The sequence below is a fragment of the Puma concolor genome, chromosome B1 (assembly GCF_028749965.1).
Source record: "Puma concolor isolate L17-30 chromosome B1, mPumCon1.1.hap2, whole genome shotgun sequence".
Taxonomy (NCBI): Eukaryota; Metazoa; Chordata; class Mammalia; order Carnivora; family Felidae; genus Puma; species Puma concolor.
In genome coordinates, this window is record NC_141670.1 from 173,893,754 (window position 1) to 173,915,681 (window position 21,928).

General features: G+C 34.0%; 1 protein-coding gene across 13 annotated transcripts in view; it reads right to left on the reverse strand.

The window, feature by feature from the left end:
- The window catches only part of N4BP2 (NEDD4 binding protein 2), an 87,215-nt gene that overhangs the window by 29,529 nt on the left and 35,758 nt on the right, over positions 1–21,928 (reverse strand). For all 13 annotated transcript variants that reach the window (XM_086705205.1, XM_086705199.1, XM_086705208.1 and 10 more), the window contains 7 exons: positions 18,542–18,630; positions 13,162–13,238; positions 8,619–8,774; positions 4,671–7,060; positions 3,984–4,069; positions 3,426–3,471; positions 1,721–1,917 (listed from right to left, as the gene is read on the reverse strand). In XM_086705205.1, coding sequence (XP_086561331.1) covers positions 1,721–1,917; positions 3,426–3,471; positions 3,984–4,069; positions 4,671–7,060; positions 8,619–8,774; positions 13,162–13,238; positions 18,542–18,630 — 3,041 coding nt within the window. The remainder of the gene's footprint in view (positions 1–1,720; positions 1,918–3,425; positions 3,472–3,983; positions 4,070–4,670; positions 7,061–8,618; positions 8,775–13,161; positions 13,239–18,541; positions 18,631–21,928) is intronic.

Consider the following 21,928-nt stretch of genomic DNA (forward strand, 5'->3'; position numbering starts at 1 on the left):
AAATTGCAATCATCTAGGACAACCTTAACATATTTAGGTCATTTATAATACCAAACAACAATAAAAGAGGATTCACAACAGGTGACAATCTGACCAGTAAAAGGGACTGGTAAAGCTGAACACATCACACATCACAAGAGTAACGGAAACAAGCCACCTCAAGAATTAAAAATATTTCACGTTTTATTTAAGATACACATTATAATCTGAATTTACTAAAAAATTCAGTGATCAGATAGATTTACTAGCACCCTACCAGGTCACAGAGTTTCTAAACTACAAATTCTAAGGTCTCATCAATGAACTGAAAACTCATGACCTTATTCTACTCATATATTATGCCTAATGTTTATTTTATATTCTTTGCTTAAAAAAATACAAAGTGTATTTCTGCTTTGGAGATGAAGAGTGAAAAGAAAGCATTAAGTAAGAAATTCTCTTACTGAGGCTCTACCTAAGGAGAAGTATCCTTGGGACCAAATAAGTTCAGCTTCTATTTACCCAACCCATAGAAAGATAAGCAAAATTCACTGATAGAAAAAAGAAAAATGCATTAAGTTGGGAAGTGAAGGTACTCATTTGTTCACTATTACACTGAGAAATTAATTAAAAGACAGATTAGAACCATAGCTTCAGCATTAAAAATGGAGTTTCAGGGAAAGGTGTGACACCATTTGGGCATAAGTTATGAGATTTCCTTATTTTTAAGAAAATACATTTCTCCAATTTATTACATATATAAATGAAGAGGATATTTGAAAGAACACTACATTATAAGACGTTACCAAAGACGCTGCTCCTTGGACTATGTAAACATGCAACAATGGTAACATATTTCCAATTTAATTCACAAAATAACTGGGAAAAATAAATACGAAGGTAGAAGAATCCCATCATTCTTCCTATGCCCCAATTCTATGTATTGCAGCCAAATATAAAGGTGCTCCTTTTGAAGAGTCAAATGAGTAAGAAAGTAAGTAAAATGTTTTAGATACATCTAAGAATTATTTCTTTTCTTTGAGAACTGGACTAAATAACCTCTAAGTTCTTTTCCTTTTTGATTTTGAAATTTTCTAATACTAATTTTCAGAATTCCAAAAAAGGCTGAGAAGAAATGCAAAAGAAACCAAATTCACTTATGGCCTCATAAAATCTGATATGCTGAATAAGGAACAAAAATAAAATTCAAAATAAAGTTTCTGTTTGAACTTGTTTGACTGAAAGTTACAAAAAGAAGAGTATTCAATTTCTTAATTCAAATTCATAAGTTTCTAAAATGATTCTCTAAAAAATTTTGTTTTGAAGTAGGGATAGTTCTTTAATAGCAAGACAAACATTTCTTTTTACTGATTTATGAATAAAATTATCTTTAAATGAAAGATTTCTTTCATGTTTTTCTAAAATTAAAGAATTATAGAAGTAAATACTAAAAGCCAAAAAAATGCAGCTTAATCACCTGCAAAATTAAATCTAAAATAACAGTTTCGTACAGACAGGCTTTTTTTTTTTTTTTATAGAATATCAACTAATCTCCCAGAGGCAAAAACCTCCAGCTTCAAACTTCAAAACAATTTTCAATTTTAACATTAACTTCAATCAGGTTAAATACAGATTCCAGACTAGAAAATTCAGAATTAAATGAAAATCACAAAGTAAACATACAATCAACCTAGAGTCAGAGACAAAGGCTTAATGGTTAAGGCTTAATACTAACTCATACCAAATCATGTTTTTCCTGTAAGGCAATTTCTTCTGACATTATTTCTCTGAGTGACACTTTTTTAGTTTGAGTGTTCCAATGATCCAATAAGGGTAGCATTTCAGGTGCTGCTAAAGTCTTCAGTAATTTTTTGCCTGTTCTCTGAGATGACTTTTGTTCAGGATTATCAAGACCAATACTCCCAACCAGGGAAGGATCTACAAAAGCAGTATAAATAGTGTCAGACCCTCAACAATAAGTATACAAATTAAGCATTACTCATTCTGTTACAACTACCTCAGAAAGACCAAAGAAACATTTCTAGCTTCTATAACGTAACTCTGAGGTTTCAAAATAGATAGTCACATAATTGCAAACGAGACATATGTATAAATGTAGAAACGTTTCAAATGAGCAAGGATGTGGGTATCATTGTAAATCAACTCAATACTTTCTACTTTTTCTAATATTTATTTTGAGAGAGAGAGAGTGAGAGAGAGAGAGAGAGAGAGAGAGAGAGAGAGAGAGCGCGCGCAAGAGCGAGTGTGTGCAGGCTGGAGGAGAGGGGCAGAGAGAGAGGAGAAAGAATCCCAAGCAGGCTCCATGCTGTCAGCATGGAGCCCGACAAAGGGCTCAATCCCAAGAACCGGGAGATCATGATCTGAGCTGAAATCAAGATCAAACCAACTGAGCTACCCAAGTGCCCCCCAACTCCTTTTTTTTTTTTTTTTTTTTTATTACATCAACACAGAAAAAATGACACACACATACATTGGTAAACAAAGGGAGTTGTAGCCCGGTGGTAGTGACCAGCTAGAGTAGCTCTGGTCAGCTCTGCTCAGCCACTCCAAGGACTGAAAGGACCAATATTCTGGCAAACCTGCAACCCACTAGAGGCACACAACAAATAAATACTGAACAAATGATATATTCAACACAAGGAAGAAACTGAACATTCTAAGAAGTTCACAATAACAAGATTTAATGTATAATATTTCAGCATCTTTAAGGGTAGCAGCATATTTTATATATTCCTTTGCTTTCCCAGAGAATAAAGAAACAGCAGATACTGCCATCCACATAAACTCTGATACCCTTCCAGTACCTCTAGCTCTCAAATAGCTTTAGCTCTTGAAGCTACAACTAAAGCACACCCAAAGAATCTTCAACCTGGAGTCCTAGTGTGAGGCATATAAAAGAGGCGTTTGAAGGAAACGTGCACAAAAGGAGGCCCATTAACAGGTCCACCACCCTGCACTAATCACTGACAACACTACCTAAGAAGTTGTCTGGAATCAAATATTGTCAATTTGGCAGATGTTACAAAAGCAGGCTGACTTTTGTGCTCTAATAATATTAACATCAGTAAAAATTTTGAATAACTAAGTAACAACTGAATGATGCTCTCAATCAAACACATGAACATGTTAGTGCTCTCGAACCAGAACAAAATCTTAAACAGGCAATACCCTGACTATACGTATTAGAGGACACACAGTGGTCCACTGTGCTCATGAAAGTTAATTACGGGTGCTTTTTAGTTCTTCTAGCTTTATTTTATTTCAATATTAAATGTTAAATATTTTAAAAGAACTTTAATTTCAAATCAAAATTCTTGGGTAACACATTTTGTGGCAGTATATTTAATAATGCATTAAAATTAGTACACATACACCAAGTTTCAACATCATGACAAGAACATCAGAAGTAAAAATATGTGTTTTACCTCGCGTAAACTTGCCAGAGGATACTTCTTCTTGTCTTTGTCGCTCCTAAACACAAATGCAGGACAGGGGGTTGGCAAAGGAGGGTGCATTATAAAATAAGATTATATTATTTTTCTCTAGAAATCACTTCTCCTTGTAAAACTATCAATTGTCCTTGCCAAATCTAAGTAAAACAATAAAATATGATTATGAAGTAGGACTATATTAATATATTTCTGCCACTTACAGAGCTCTTAGGCTGGTTTTGTTTTGTTTTGTTTAGCAGTTTTTGAAATTTAATCAATCAGTGCTACAAGTCTTTAGAGTAAAAACTATTTATGATTTTTTCTCTTAAAAAAAGTCAACAATCATATTGAGCTCCATCATTAGTTATATAATTTGGCCCAACTGGAAATAATCAAAAATACTAGAAAGAGGAAAAATATCAGTAACCTATTTACTGATAAAAATTCATTCTCTCTCAAAGTCAAAATTCAATAGAAATCTTTCATACAACAGATTCTATTAAGAGCAAAGTGAACACAAAAGGAGCTCTTTATAAAAAGAAGCCTACCAACCATTACAGATTCTTTCCATTTCTCATGAATCACTTTAGCCAGATTCAGATCTATATGAACCACACAATCCTCAACTGTTAGAGACCCTTGTGAGGAGGGAAAAAAGAAAAGAAAATATAATCATTACTCATTATACATTTTGAGAAAACATACTCAACTACCTGATGCATCATAAAACTAATTCATATTATTACTAACCTGTATTTCTAGTTCTAAAGCTCCTAGAATAATTTTTTTATGTGCTATGTCACTGTTTTCACACTTCTTGGTGGGTGCAATTATACAATGCTTCATATATTTAAGTTATTCCTGTCCATCAGTTTACCTGAATATATTTAAGATATTCATTTCCATTAGTCAAGACTTTTCAAGAAGTGTGTTCTAAGAAATTAGTCTTGCCTTAAGTATATCTAGAGTAGCACCACAGATTCAAAAAGGTTCAACTCTGCAAATAAGTATGAGGTAAATACCCAGAAAACTTTCAACATATGCATGGGATGAACACAAACTCCATATAAATACTCTCTATTTCTTTAAATTACATTTTTTTTAAATACTCTATAAACAAATGTGTCAAAAATAAGGTATATTTCAGTTAACATAGAACATAATTTCAAAATGGAGATAGAACCCTGAATCTGTTTCTATTCACACAAAGATACATATTTAGGTAATCTTTTTCTTTACCTGAATCAATACCAACAGGGCCAAATAATTCATTGAGCTGAAAAGCCAGCTCAGGAGGTAATGCCAATTCCAAACAGTCTATGGTCAGAGATTTGGCCATCATTGGCATGGGATTCATCATCTCAGTTTTATCTTCTTCACTAACTCCAGCTGACAAAGTACTCTCAGCCATTAGAATTTTTTCCATTTCCTGTTCATCTTCATTCATAAATTCTTCAGTGTTTGGAAATTTCACATAAGTCTTAGGAAGATTTTCATTTTTCTTTATTTCAAAAGAGTCAGTAAAATCAACTTCTTCATTTAACTCTAGATTTGAAGTGCTCGATACAGAGTTTAAAACATCAGACAAATTCAAAGAAGAATGTATACTGTCTCCAATCTCTGTGACTTCTAGGTTCTTCTCCATGTCCCTCACATCGTTAGCAGTAGCAGCTTTTAGAGTCCCTGGAAAAGGCTGCTTAATGTTATATAAACCTGGAAGTTCTGCCTGACTACCAGGAAGTACTTCATTAGTATTCTTTAGATCTGTAGTGGCATTAGGAAATAAACCTGTTATGAATCCTGGTTTTTCAGTAGTGATAGCTCTTATTTCTGCCTGCTCTGAGTGTCCCTTTTCTGAATCACAGGTAGACTGCACATTAGTGTTACTGACAACAGTGCCATGGCCAAATTCTGGCACAGAAGAAATAGAATCCTCCAAGGTTCCTCTTTGGCTAATAATTTCCTTCAAATTTAATCCCAGAGAAAATGGCCCAATTTGTGCTTCATCGTATGATTTTTGGATATTCTCAAATTCAGTATCCTCACATAATTTAGTTTCAGAGTCCAACAAAAGGCTTGTAGCCCAAATAATATCTTTGTTACACCTCTCATATAAGTCTTTTAGGGCTTCTAATGAAAAGGACCCAAAGAGTTTACAAAGAATGTTAAGATTTTCAGATTCATCAGCACTGGTGAGCTCACTTTCTTCAACATATGTGCTTTTATCATACATTACCCTATATGGAATTGTTTCTTGAATGTCTAATTTTGTGTTAATATTGAAAGCTTTTGGTTTAAATCCATCTAATCGTCCGGTTAATACTCTCACAGAATCTGAAACACTAATTTTATTCTTTTCTATTTTCCATAAGAGAGCAAAATCCTGTGGTTCAGTCTGGGTACACATGCCTTCTTCTATTCCAGGGACTTTCTTAAGTTTTCCTTCTGGAAATTCTGCTAAAGTTTGTGGTCCTACTACTCCAGGAATAGTTGGCCCACTATTGGTACAAGTAAGAGACAATGTGTTTTGTCTATGAATCTTTTTACTTGGACAAGTTTTATTCTCACAGGCCATTTCACTGGATAGCGATTCAGAACTTCCTAGAGTAGAACTGGAACTACCCAGTGTTTTTAGTTCTTCAGGGCTTGTGCCCCAACAGGCCTCATGTGCTGTGTAGAAGGCTATTTCATTCAAACTGTCATTAGTTCCAAATTCTAGGTTGGGTTCCTTTAAGCTGTCTTTTGGCATTCTTGATCTGTGCTCTCTCTGAGCTAAAGAATCAGATGAAGGCCAGTCACCCACAATGCTGAATGATTGTTTTTCAGTATTTTTATACAGATCAAACTGAGAGTGACTGAAAGATTCTGAAGCATCATCATACTGTGATTTCTTGTCCTCCTCTGTACTTTCATGTGGAGATTCTCGCTGCTGGATATGATCAATATTCACAGATAGACTATTATCTAATACTTTGCGTGTCTGAGGGCGATTATACTTTTTGTCACTTTGTACAGATGAAGTTTTTTCAGTTTTTCGGTTCCTTTTTGTCCTCTGACCAATAGTCTTATCAACTGGCCAATCACCAACAAAATTTGATAGCTCATGTCTTGGGAACTTTTCCAAAGTTGATTTGCTTTTTGGTTTTCCAAAGGCTTTTTTCTTTACCATGGCTCTTTCTTCCAATATTTCACCAGGTGAAGATTTTTCATTTTGAAATGGTATAGTATTTGAAAGATCATAGTCTTGATTATTTTCACCATAGCAAATACTTGGTGACACTCTCTCTACGAAACTATCAGCATCAGTTTTACTATATTCTTTTTCAGAAGCCATTTCTACTTGCTCTTCTTTCTCACTTTTTTCTGTTGCTTGTCCTTTGCTTTCAGAATCAGAAAAATACATGTCTGAAACTTCCTGAATGAAAGCACTCTGAATGTCAGGATTCATACCACTTATTTCTCTTCTTCCTTTGTTTAAATCTGCATTAGACAGATATGTAACATTCTCAGGTAATATAGTTTCTTTGGTCCCTTCAAGTTTCTTCACTTCAGTTAACTCTAGATGCTTCAAAGATGAGGATAAAACATTTTCTTCTTTTTCAGAGGTAATATCTTCATTGTCTCTTGGGCTGTAAGATTTTTTTTACAGTATTATAAGGAAGTCTCTTAATGTTGCTATTAACATTATGATTTAAATTAAAAAAGCATTTCACTGAAAGACAAGACACTTAACATTTCTTCTAAAACTTCTATAAATAAACTACATTAATTAAAATTATAAAAGCTAATCGTGATCTTTTCCTAGTACATTATGAACACATCCTTTCATTGTAACCCTAACACCTAACACAATGCTTGGCATATAGGAAGCACTCAAACTTTTTTCGAATAAAAAACATGAGATTTTCAGTTAAGGTGTTCATATGCATTAAATATTAAAGGTTCTAAATTTGTTCCCAGAAGAGGACACCTGGCTTCTCTCAGAACCATTTAAGCTTAATATGTGTGAAACTAGGTCTGCCTCTATTAACATCTGTCATTTGCTACAGAGGAAAATACTTAAGCTTCATTTACAAAGTCACGAAGAGTCAACATGATTTGCACAACTAAGAGAAATGAGAGAAAGGGAGGAGAGCTGTCATTTGAAATGTCACCTGCTAAATTTTTTAAAACCATCCTCAATGTTAATTTCAGACTCAACAGCACTTTTGCCTAATCATTACACTTTCAACTTCAATACTTTTTCCTTAGTCAATTTATCAACTCATCTTCCTTTCTTTCTTTATTCCAGGAGCTCTCAAAGTCCCACCTCTCTCATGAAGCTTCCTAAGTGAAATCACATCTAACACTGAGTTTTCTACATGCCAGATGCTATTCTAAGTCCCTTTTAAGTATTAATTCATAATCCTTATGAAATTCTTATGAACAAAGTGTTATGATTGCCATTTTAGAAATGAAGAGCTGAAGTATAGAGAGATTCTATAATTTGTCAAAGATTACAAAGCCTTGGAATTTGAAGCCAGGAAACAGCTCAGGAGCCATGCTTTAAACCACTTTGCAACACTGCTCCTCAATAAAAGAGCATTTATGAATTTTCTATTCCCATCTCCTTTTTTAATAGAGATTCACCAGCCCTTCTCATCAAAAAGTATGGGCGATTTAGACTTCTATCTATATTTAAGGTTATTCTTTAACTCGTCTACTTATTCAATTGTTTATATGTCCTAAATGTTTAACAGAATCAGTACCATGCTGGATTGCAAACTTTCAAAAGGCTATGACTTGTATTACTTATTCAAAGCATTTCATTAATAATCAATTTTTATAATACTAACTTGAAAGAGTATTTTCACTAATACCTAAAGAAACACAAAATAATGACAGGCGATAACCAATAAATATTGGAATAGTGGGAAGTTACACAAAGAAAGCAGGAGTATTCACAGTATAAACATGGACCCACAAAACCCTGAGGACCCACAAAATCCCATGTCATTGCTTACATAAATTTACTTCTCTTGCTAACCATATACATCTTGTTTCAGGTAAGACAATGATCTAAACTCAACAAATAACAAACATCTATTTTTATTTTTAAAGTTATTTGGCAGTGATTTCACAAGCTACAAAATTATTTTTTAAATTATATTTCAAATTGAATTTTTGTACACAGGGACTTTAACCTACCTAGTACTTCTGTCCTCACAAGAATATGCACACAACTCAATACGTTCAATTTTCTCTGGAACTGAAGAACTCATGATTATTGGCACTGAAACAAAACGCTGATAGTGTTCCAACATTCTTGTTATTTTTTCTTTGCTTACCCCATGAATATTACGCCTAAAAATTCCAGGGCAGAAAAGGGTAGAAGAAATATTGGCAATTAAAGTTTAAAAAAAATGGAACACATAACACCAAGAAAAACGATATATTTTTCATTTTTTTTAACGTATACAAAATAATGCTCTATTTCTAATATGTAAAAATATCTAAGCTGGTTTGTCATGACACAATGTATACAGACTCTAATTTTCATCTTATTCAAGATGTCTTAAATAACCATTTTTTAAATCATTCCATATAATCTTTTCCAAACATCTTTTGTCAACTTGGAAAAAAACAACAGATCCTAATAACTTTAAAAGAAGCTATTCTCAAGCTCTGCAAAAAAAAAACTTCATAAGAGTATGACGATTACTTCAAGACTTTAATTATTAACTAGTAAGTAAAAAAAATTCTACTAGTCTTCCATTTAGACCACTATGGCAGACTAGATGTCCAAAGGGCCCTCCTGTTACAATAAAACTGAATCCCAAGTCAATTTAAGCAAATGTATATTTGAATACATTTTAAGTTCAAGCAAAGAAAAAAAATTCCTTGTATCTGAAGTCTCTGGATATCCAAATATGAAATTTGTTGTATTTGTGCTTTCACTCATGGTAGCTTATTTCTTTATTTTTATGAACTCATATTCCGTTGAACCTAATATTAAAGGATCCTCAGGCCTTAAACTGGGGGTGCTTTCCTTCATACAACATCTGGATTTGCATCTGCCAGGAGGCCAGATGGTATGCTTTAGTCTCTCAAGGATCTTAATCTTCATGAAAACATCTCAGTTGCAACACTCCTATCTTGGGTTGGATCCAAGGCTCAGTGTCTGGATCCCAGGGCTAAAATTAGTATTTGCCATGCTGGCAAATCTGGCTTTCATATTTACCTACCTCAATCTTGTCTGGTTTCAGATCACAGAGAAGCAGAGATAGAAAATATGAAAGAGAAGTTAAGAGACATAGACATAGAGGACAGAACAAAAAGGCAGTATACATCTAATCCAAGTCCCAGAAAGAGAGTACATGGGACAGAAGCAATTTAAAGAAAAATGGCTGAGAATTTTCCAGAACTGATCAAAGACACAAATCCCCTGATCTCTGAAGCCCAACAAATCCCAAACAAGATAAATACGGAATCCACTAGAAACAACGGTGCTGAAGCTGTCATTCACCAAAGGTAAAGAGATGATGTTGAAAGTAACCAGAAATGAAAGAAAGAAAGAAAGAAAGAGAGAAAGAAAGAAAGAAAGAAAGAAAGAAAGAAAGAAAAAAAAAAAAAAAAACCTAGTTACTGACAAAGAAACCAAGTATTAGAATCACAGCTGACTTAACAGTAATGGAAGGCAAAAGAGAATTAAACGTTATCTTCAATAACAGAAACTGTCAATCTAGAATCTATACACCCAGTGAAAGTATCTTACAAGAATGAAGGCAATAAAAGAATTTTCAAATAAAAAAAAAAATGAGTTTGACATGAAATAGAACTATACTGTAAAGAAATTCCTAAAAGATGAATGTCAGACAGAAGGAAATTCCCAGGTGAAAGATCTATGATGCAAGAAAAATTAAGGACAAAGCAATAACCGTATGAGTGAAAACACACATTGTCTGTACACTGTACAATCATAGCACGTAAGTTGGAAGGCAGGTAAGTATCAGAGTTAAAATGTTTGAAAATATTTTTATTTTTGAGAAGGCTAAGAAAATGGTTTAACCTTAAATTTAAAGTTTGCATGATAAAAGTTTTAATGTAACCATTAAAGGATAAAAATAGTGTATATAATTTCCAAATTAATAGAGAAAGAAAAAATAAATAAGAAATTTGCATTCAGTGAAAAAAAAATCCAAAATAAGGCATAATAGGAGGGAAAGAAGTCAAATATATAATTTTCTGCGATAGGAGAAAAACAATCACAGGAAAGGTGAGATAAAGAGAAAGTGCAGAGTGAGACAGTAAGAAGCAAGACCAATTATATGAATAACCAAAATAACTATAAAAGAACTAAGGTTAGCAACAAAAAGCCAAAGATGGACAGAGGTTTTCTGAAAACCTAATCATACTAGTTATAAGAGATATGCCTAAATGTAAAGACACTGAAAAGTTCAAAAGTAAAAGTATGGAAAAAGAAATAACACTCAAATCCTAAAAGGAAGCTGGTGTAGTTCTATTAATATTAGACAAATTAGACTTTATAACTAAAATTAACATGAAGGATAAAAGAAAATCACTTGACAAGGATAAATGGTTCAATTAGACAGATATAAAAATTTTAAGCTTCTAAGCACTTTAAAAAATATCCTCAGAATAAAGTGAAAATAGGCAGAATTATATAAGAAGAAATGAACATACTCAACATAACAGAGAGAGAGTTCAGCACACCCTCTCATGTAGATTTCCTCATTCCTCCCTTAAACATTAATCCATCAAGCAAATTTTTTTAAAAAGATGTGAGCAACAGAATAGGCATGATTTAATAATATATTAACATACTATAACATACTATATATAACAAAGCATATATTTTTATCAAGCAAACAGGAAACATTTATAAAACACTGACAATATACTAGGTCACAAAATGTATCTTTTATACTATCAGAGAATTAGTAATCACACAAATCGTACAATCTTACCTACTACAGTTAAACTGAAAATGAATTTTTTAAAAAACATGAATTTAAAAATAACCTTTTCAGAAATTTTAAAACATAGTTCTAAATAACCCAAGGGTTAAAAAGTAAAATTAATCAAAATGCAAATAAGGGAGTAAATGATAAAAAGAAAGTATTCTATATTAAAATTCTAGGAGCATTAAACATAGTACCTAGGGAAATTCATAGCATCAAATGCTCATATAAAATAACCTAAACTTTCAAATGAAATCTTATAAAAATAACAGAATAAACAAAATAGATTTTTTTAAAAAGCAAACGAAGTAGAATAAAAGAGAAGCAGAAGTGAATTGAACATAAAACAAACTTATAATAGAAAGATTAAGCAAGCAAAGTGATGTTTATTTGAAAAGGCTAATAAAAAATCTGATCTCTGGTGAGAATAATCAAGAAAAAAAGAAGACACACATAAATACATTCAGATTAAAAAGAGGAACGTAAGTATGGATGCAGCAGAAATGTAAAGGTAAGAGAATACTATAATTATTTTAATAAAGTCTAAATAAATTTGAAAACTTTGGTGTAATGACAAATTCCAACTGAACCTTCTTACAAAGAAATCACCAGATCCAGACAGTTTCATAAGTAAATTCTATCAAACTTTCAAACTCACATAAACTCAGAAAAGAGAAACAGAAGAAACACCTTCTAATTAATTTTATCAACCCAAAACCATGATATCAAAACCAGGCAAAGAAAGGGCAAGGAAGAAAAAATTACTGGTCACTCATTTATACAGATGCAAAAATCCTTAACAAAATATTAAAAAACCAAATCTAGTAATGTATCAAAAGCATATAAAAAGGAATGGAAGTACTGATACACGTTACAATAGGGATAAAACCTTGAAACATTATGCTAAGCGAAAGATGTCAGACACAAAAGGCCACATATTGTATGATTCCATTTATGGGCAATGTCCAGAACAGGCAAATCCACAGAGACAGAAAAGCAAATTAACATTTGCCAAAGGAAAGGGAGAATTGGGAGTGACTAATAGCAGGTACAGGGTTTCTTTGTGAGGTGATGGAAATGTTCACTAATCAGAGAGTGGTGATGGTTGCACAACATTATGAATACAGTAAAATTAGGTTACCCTTTAGTTAGCATTAAAATTAGTTAAAATTACCAAGAAGAAAATACCCTGACCAAACTCCAGTTATGCCTATCTCTAAGGGAATACAGAGCACAAAGCAAAACACATGATGTGTCCATGTCGTAGGGTAACATCTTTATTCAAGTCAAATAATCACATAAAAAAGCATAAGTTTTGGGAGACGGGCAAGGAGGGGGGAGGGTAGTGCAATACTTGGATAGTTGGACATCTGCTACCTTTTCCACCTATACCTCCCTCACTTCCTTTCAGTATTCTAAGTCACCAGGCAGCTACAATGATTTACTCCTCCCATAGCACAAGGTTCAGGTATGCCAATCCCCAGGGTCTATTCTAATTTCAAATATTGACATTATATTATTAATAAGCAATAAAGTACTGACTATATAAGACAATTGTAATTCTTCTGTTAATTAACTCAGTATTAGGAATAAGATACAAACTCTTCAAAAACTGAAAAAGAAAGTCTATAGGAAATACAAAATTTGTTACAAAAGCTGCAATCCAATCTATTTTGTTTCATTGATTATTTATAGAGAGAAAAAATCTAGATGGACTTTCTATCACTGCCATGAAATTAATAACGTGTTAGATGGTCTCTACATTTTACCTTGCAAGTTCCTTTGGTTTGAACTTCCACCATGTGTCCGGTTCCCGGAAAAGAACTTTATATTTATGTTTTTGAGACTATGTACAAAAAAGACAAACGTATTTAAAAATAATTACTTCCATGAAACTAAAGGAATTGTTTCCAAATTCATAGCATGTTAACTGAAAGAACCTAAAGATTATCTAATTGTGATGGGTTTGTTAAATCGGCAAAATGCACAATCTCATTGACCCAGCAATTAACTTCCAGAAATTTATGCTACTAATAAATTATTATATGACTGCAAATACACACACACACACACACACACACACACACACACACACACCCCTAAGATATCCAGTTCATTATTATTTGTAATAGCAAAAGGAGACAACACAGTGACTATTAATATGCAACTGGCTAAATAAATGAAGGTACAACCATACAATGAAAATACATACAGAAATTTTGAAAGTTCTATATGTGTTAAAAAGAAAAGGCCCCAATATAAACTGTTAAGAAAGATACATAATTTTCACTTGGGTAAAAAATAATTAATCACACATTTTTACACAATATAGAAAACTTCTGGAAAGATTCTAAAAAATACTATTAAAAGCATCTACCTCAAAGGAGTAGGACTTTTTGGCACTCTTTTTTATAATTTGAATATTTATCATACATGCATTACTTTTATAATTTTGAAGCTATTTCATATAATTTTTTTTTTTTTTAACGTTTGTTTATTTTTGGGACAGAGAGAGACAGAGCATGAATGGGGGAGGGGCAGAGAGAGAGGGACACACAGAATCGGAAACAGGCTCCAGGCTCCGAGCCATCAGCCCAGAGCCTGACGCGGGGCTCGAACTCACGGACCGCGAGATCGTGACCTGGCTGAAGTCGGACGCTTAACCGACTGCGCCACCCAGGCGCCCCTTGAAACTATTTCAAATAATAGCTCATTCAATTTTTCAAAACTCTAATAGGACCATTATCTAAAAGCTATGCCCTACACTTCTGCACTAGATCCAATCTCCTCTCTCCACCTCAAGAATAACCAAGTTCAGCAATTCTCCCCTCTGAGTTATCATCAATTTTTCCCTCCATCTTGAATCAATCTTATCATATTCAATTATTTCTCCCATCTTACTCTTAATCCCCTTTCCTCTGCCAGCTCCCCATTTTCCTGCTTCCCTTTGCAGGAAAATGCCTTCAAAAGAATTACTACACTCTATCTCCAATTCCTCTCATCACTTCTCTTAAACCCACTCCAATTGGTTACTCCACTGAAACTGCCCATCAAGACCACAAATTACCTCCACATTGAAAAATGCTACAGTTAATTCTCAGTCCTCTCCTTCTTGACTCTCAGCAGCATTTATCACAGCTCACCACTTCCTTCTCCTGACACTTTGTTCCTGCATACTTGCTTTTCCTCCAGCTCCACTAAAATGTGTCCTCAGTCTTTTTTGCTAGTCCTTCTTTTCCACCCACAACTCTTCCCACAGTGGAATGCTTAGTCCTTGACTTAGTCCTTGGTCCTCTATTCTTAATCTATACTCACTTCTTTAGTAATATCATCCCATTCCTTGGCTTTGAATATCACCCATATGTTAATGACTCTAATACCTATTTTTAGCTCAGAATTCACTCCTGACCTCTGGACTCGTAGATCCAACTACCTATTCACCAAACTTAACATATTCAAACCTAAACTTTTGAAATCCATTACTCCAAAACTATTCTATCTAAACCCTTCGCCATCATTCTCAGCTCATGGCAACCTCCAACTACACAGGCCAAAAACCAACCCTAATGTCACACTGAACTCCTCTCTTTCACATCCATATCAATCCAACAAGAAATTCAGTTGGTTTTACTTTCAAAAATATATCTAGAATCTAATCACTACTCATCATCACTTTCACTGCCACCATGTTGGTCTAAGCTATATGATCTCTTACATTAATTACAACTACAGCCCTCTAATTAGTCTCTCTGCTTCCATGCTTGCCACTCCAGCCCCAACCCCAAGTCTATTCTCAGCACTGGGCTACAGCAATCCTGTTAACTGTCATGGATCACGTCACTACTCTGCTTAAAACCTGGTTATGGACTGAATGTTTGTGTCCCTTCAAACCTCACTCACCCCATGTGACTCTATTTGGAGATAGGGCCTTTATGGAAGTAATCAAGATTAAATGAGGATATCAGGGTAAGGCTCTGATCTGATAGGATTAGTATGCATACAAGAAGATACACCAAAGAACTCACTATATACAATAAGAGAACATGCAAGAAGGCAGCCATGTGCAAGCCCAGAAAACAACTCTCACCCAGAGAACTATGCCATATCTTGATCTGGGATTTCTAGCCTCCAGAACTGTGAAAAAAAAACAAACAAACTACTTTTGTTGTTTCAGACACCCAATCGTGGTATCTTACTATGACAGCCTGAGCAGATTAATACATCTTCCATGTCACTCACGGTAAAATCTAAAATTCTTACAGTGATCTATGAGCCCTTATATAATCGGCCCTACCATCTCCACAACCACCATTACATCTCTGACCTCATCTCCCACTACTGATCCCCTCCCCCTCAGTTTTATGACAAGATGCCAAAAGTACTCACTGCTATTTTCTGCCATTCTGACAGAAAAGTCCCAAAATCAACCAAGACACCACAGTAGGAAGTGACATAATACCCTGTAATGACTCTATTCACTTCTATCTCCTCACCTCAATACCAAATTTCATACACTTTATTCAGGGCCTGGCAACAGCCCTGGTCTCTAATGACCTAAAGGAGTGTCATATAGCTCTCAGGATCAAATTAATTTTAAATGCATACACAGAGAGAGAAAAAAAGAGACTGAATTTAAAGACTTCTCCAACTCCCATATCAATAGGTAAATCTTAATAATGTTACATTAAATGGGATGATTCTGATTTACCTTAAGCTATATGATAACTCACAAGGGAAACTACATATGTATATGTATATACATATATACACATAACTACATATATACGTGTATATATACGTTATATATATATATTTAACTACACATATGTACATATAACCACATATATATATATATACACACATATATACATAGAACAAAGTAATCAGTTTTGCCAGATGCCACTAAGCATACCTGACTGCTCGCTACTTACTCAACTCACTACTTAACTACTTTTGTAAATGACAGTCAAGATAGTATTAGACTATTATCTCCAATCTACTCCACTCCCCCACAGCTCTCATTATCTTGTTACCAAAAGAAGCAAAAAGGGATCCTCCTTCTCTACAGTAATTCCTATAACTACTCCTTTTTGAAGAAAAAATGAATTTGGCATTCTATGATAAGCAACAGTCATTTATACTTTTTAAATTTTTTTTTAATGTTTATTTGTTTTTGAGAGAGAGAAAGAATGCAAGCAGGAGAACGGCAGAGAGAGAAGGAGACACAGAATCCAAAGCAGGCTCCAAGCTCTGAGATGTCAGCACAGAGCCTGACTCAGGGCTCAAACTGACAAACTGCAAGATCATGACCTGAGCAGAAGTTGGAAGTTAAACCAACTGAGCTACCCCAGCGCCCCTTGTCATTCATACTTCTAAGTAGAGTTGGGAATAGCCAAGGAATCAATAATGGAAAAATAGCTTTATAATTTCAATTATTATATAAGAAAAAAGAGAAAGAAAAATATTATGGAAGTCTGAAGGCTAAATGAAAACCAGTAACTCAATAATGCAGGGCCTTCTTTATTTTCTACATAGGAAAATGAAGTGTTAAAGAACTTTCTAAGATGATAGCAGGAAGCTAAGGAAAACATATAGAGAAGTAAGGGTAAGGGGGAAAGCATTTCCCATGATAAATACGTTAGACTAGAAATTAGGAATTCCTGAGGCCACAAAGCAAACTGAATTTCAACTTCCAATGGACTAAAATTGAGTCTTTGTTCCCTCTACTGCCCCTGCACAGAAGTAAAATCTCATTTGCTCTCAAATGACATTAATTTTCTTCAGAAAAGGAAGAGTCACACCTTCAAAATAGTACAAGTGCACTAAACACAGCAAAGGAGGCAGAGGCTGGACGTGCTGAGAACACAAAAGAAGCAGCACAACATTCATTAACTGAAGAAACATAAAGTGAGCTTTAAAGTGCCAGACATGTGCTAATATTGAGGGAGTAAAATAAAGAATACCCCATAATCACAAAAGCTTCATTCATTCATCATTTTAAGCCAACAAATACATATTTACTATATGCCAAACCCAGTGCTATATCCTAGAGAGTCAACGATGAATAAAACAGACCTACCTGCAAGAATATATAGATGGCTTAGAGCCAAATTCGGCCCATTAGCCAGTATTTGTACAGCCTAGGAGCTAAGGATAGTTTTGTTTTGTTTTTTTTACATTTATTTATTTTTGAGAGACAGAGTGTGAGCAGGGGAGGGGCAGAGAGAGAGAGGGAGACACAGAATCAGAAGCAGGCTCCAGGTTCCAAGCTGTCAGCACAGAGCCCGACGCGGGGCTCAAACCCATGAACTGTGAGATCATGACTGAGCCGAAGTCGGATGCTTAACCGACTGAGCCACCCAGGTGCCCCAATTTTTATATCTTTAAAGGATCATTTGAAAAGAAAAGAAAAAAAAAAAGAATATACGACAGAGACTGTATGTGGCTCACAAAACCTGAAATATTTATCATCTGGCGCTTCATAGAAAAAAGTTAGCCAACCCAATGACCTACTGATAAAAGCAGTGTGCTTAAGGCTATCACAAAAGAAAGCCAGGATGCCAGGAAAGCAGAAAGAGTACTCTATTCAGCTTTTTAGTAAGTTAATGCATGCTAACTTCCTGAAAAAGGTGACATCAAAGCTTGGAGAAAAAAAAAAAAAAAGAATATGGCAAATTTGGAGAACTGAAAATAGTTGAATTTATAAAATTCTGAATTTATCTGAAGAGCAAACTTTCAAAAGAAATTTAAGGACTAACAAAGGACCACCAACTTTGATTCTGCCAAATAATAGCAATAAGGAAAAAAGATTTTGTGTGTATACACACGTGCGCGCGCGCACACACACACACACACACACACACACCTAAATTATAATTATGCATATGCACACAAACATAAAATTATAATTTAATACCACTACCTTTTCATAAAAGACATCAAAAACAAAAACTATCTCAGAGTTTAAAAACTGAATAAATTCAGTTTTACGCAAAAATGATTCCTATTTTTCTCATTTTGCTTAAGTACACAGAAAGCTCAGTTATAGACAGTCCAAGGGCTGTTTGCTTGAGATTCACTTGTGTAATTAACATCCCCCAATAATTTCAAACTTACTACTACTGACTTATGATAATTTATGATACAAACCAAAGAAACATATGGCTTCATTTCCCATGCCTGTAGGTTTGTATTGTCTATTATTATAGGAGACACCTTCTTCTCAAATGCTTCTTTTGCTGAAAAACACAAACAGAAAATGAAAAATCACTTTTTATAACAGTATTAAGTATTCTCTTGAAATTCTGAAATCTGACCTTGTTTTCATAATTTGAAAATCATGGATATGTGCTAATTTTACTCACAACTCAACTTCTAAATATCACTTTTGAGTATATAAAAATTAAAGTACAGATAAGTGTTGGATAATAAACAATAAATACTAAAGTTATAATCAGAATATTTTTAAAAAAACTGATCTAAGTTTTATGTGTGTTACATGTATAAACAGCATATATGGGGAAAAAGCTATCCTTAATATCATCCTAAAAGCAACATTGTATCTTGGATAAGATTCTAGAAGGGATAAGAACTTTAGTAGAAAAACTAATATCAAAATAAAGCCTAGAGTTTAGTTAACGATAATGTACCACTGTTGGGGCACCTGGGTGGCTCAGTTGGGTAAACAACAGACTCTTGATATCAGCTCAGGTTGACCTCAAGGTTTATGAGATCAAGCCCCATGTCAGTCTCTGCACTGCACTGATAGTGCAGAGCCTGCTTGGCATTCTCTCTCTCCCTCTCTCTCTGTCCCTCCCCTGCTTGTGTGCTTTCTCTCTCTCTCAAAATAAATACATAAACATTTAAAAATAATAACAATAATAATAATAATAATAATAATAATGTACCATTGTTAATCTCTTAGTCTTGACAAAGGTACCATGGTTATATAAAATGTTAACAGAAGAGGGAAATGGGGGAGGAGTATACAGAAACTCTATACTGCCTTTGCAACCTTTCCATAAATCAAAAATTATTCCAAACATGAGTTTTAAAACAAACAAGCATAATATATAAACAAAAAAACACACACAAAGATGTAATGATTTGAGATAAAGAAAACATTATTAAACACTGTATAAGAGATTTTCTTATAAAACTACCTTTTTCCCCCAGGAATTAGACCTATTCAGGAAATTAATGATGAAGCACAATAAGTACGCCTTACAAGGAAATTAGCTGAAAGGTTTTTTTTTTAATGTTTATTTATTTTTGAGAGAGAGAGAGCGTGCACACGTGCATGCGTGTGAGCATGAGCAGAGGAGGGGCAGTGAGAAAGGGAGACACAGAATCTGAAGCAGGCTCCAGGTCCGGAGGGCTTGTCAGCGCACAGCCCAATACAGGCTGAATGCAGGGTTCAAACTCAAAAACCAGGAGAGCATGACCTGAGCTGAAGTCAGAAGCTTAACTGACTGAACCACCCAGGTGCCCCATTTGGAAGTTTTAAGTTTCATGTACTCTCTTACAACTCAGTAATAAAAAGGCAAATAATCCAATTTAAAAATAACAAAAGACTAAGGAGCTAGAAAAAGAAGACAAACAAAACCCAAACCCAGCAAAAGGAAAGAAATAATAAAGATTAGAACAGAAATAAATGATATAGAAACTAAAAAGACAATGGAAGAAATCAATGAAACCAGAAGCTGATTCTTAGAAAAGATCAACAAACAAACCTCTAGCCAGACTTATTAAAAAAAGAGGACCCAAATAAACAAAATCACTAATGAAAGAGGAGATAAAACAACCAACACCACAGAAATACAAATAATGGTAACAGAATATTATGAAAACCTATATGCCAACAAACTGCACAACTTAGAGAAAATGAATAAATTCCTAGAAACGTATAACTACCAAAACTAAAGCAGGAAGAAATAGAAATTTTGAACACACCAACTACCACCAATGAAATTGAATCACTAATCAAAAAACTCTCAAAAAACAAAAGTCCAGGACCAGATGGCTTCACAAGCAAATTCTACCAAACGTTTAAAGAAGAGTTAATACCTATTCTTCTCAAACTATTTCAAAAAAATAGCTGAAGGAAAACTTCCAAATTCATTCTATGAGGCCAGCATTACCCTGATACAAAACAAGATAAACAGCACAAAAAGACAGAGAGAGACAGAGAGAGAACACTACAGGCCATGAATATAAACGTAAAAATATAGATGTAAGAATCCTCAACAAAATATTAGCAGCCAAATCCAACAATACATTTAAAAAATCATGCACCACGATCAAACAGAATCTATTCCTGGGTTGCCAGGGTGGTTCAATATTTGCAAAACAATCATGACATATCACATCAATAAGAGAAAGGATAAAAATCATAGGATCATTTCAACAGATGCAGAAAAAGCATTTGACAAAGTATGACATCCATTCCTGATAAAAATTCTCTACAAAGTAGGTCTAGAGGGAACATACCTCATCATAATAAAGGCCGTATTTGAAAAACCCACAGCCAATTATCATACTCAATGCTAAAAAATTGAGAGCTTTTGCCCTAAGATCAGTAACAAGACAAGGAGGTCAACTCTCATGACTTTTATTCAACATAGTGCTGGAAGTCCTAGACACAGTAATTAGTCAACATAAAGAAATAAAAGGCATCCACATTGATAAAGAAGAAGTAAAACTCTCACTATCTGCAGATGACATGAGATACTATATGTAGAAAATCCTGAAGACTTCACCAAAAAACTACTAGAACTGATCAATTAATTCAGTAAAATTGAAGGAAACAAAATCAGTGTACAGAAAGCGGATGCATTCCTATACACTGATAATGAAGCAGCAGAAAGTGAAATTAAGAAAACAGTCCTATTTACAATTGCACCAAAAACAATAAAATATCTAGGAATAAACTTAACCAAAGAGTTGTGAAAGACCTGTACTTTGAAAACTATAAAACTGATGAAAGAATTGAAGACAACACAAACAAATGGGAAGATATTCCATGCTCGTGGGTTGGAAGGAAAACATTGTTAAAATGTCCATACTACCCAAAGCAATCTACACATTTAATGCAATCCCTACCAAAATACTAACAGTATTTTTCACAGAACTAGAACAAAAAAGAAAAAAAAATACTAAAATTTGTATGGAACCACAAAAGACCTCGAACAGCCAAAGCAATCTTGAAAAATAAAACCGGAGGTATCACAATTCTAGATTTTAAGTTCTTTTACAAAGCAGTAGTAATTAAAATCACATGGTTCTAGCATAAAAAGAAACACATAGATCAAATGAACAGAATAGAAAACCCAGAAATAAACCTATAATTATATGGTCAATTAATATTCAACAAAGGAGGAATGAATATGTCATGGGAAAAAAACAGTCTCTTCAACAAATGGTGTTGGAAAAACTGGACAGCTTCATGCAAAAGAATGAAACTGGGCCACTTTCTTTCACCATCCCCAAAAACAAACTCAAAATGGATTAAAGACCTAATTGTGAGACCTGAAACCA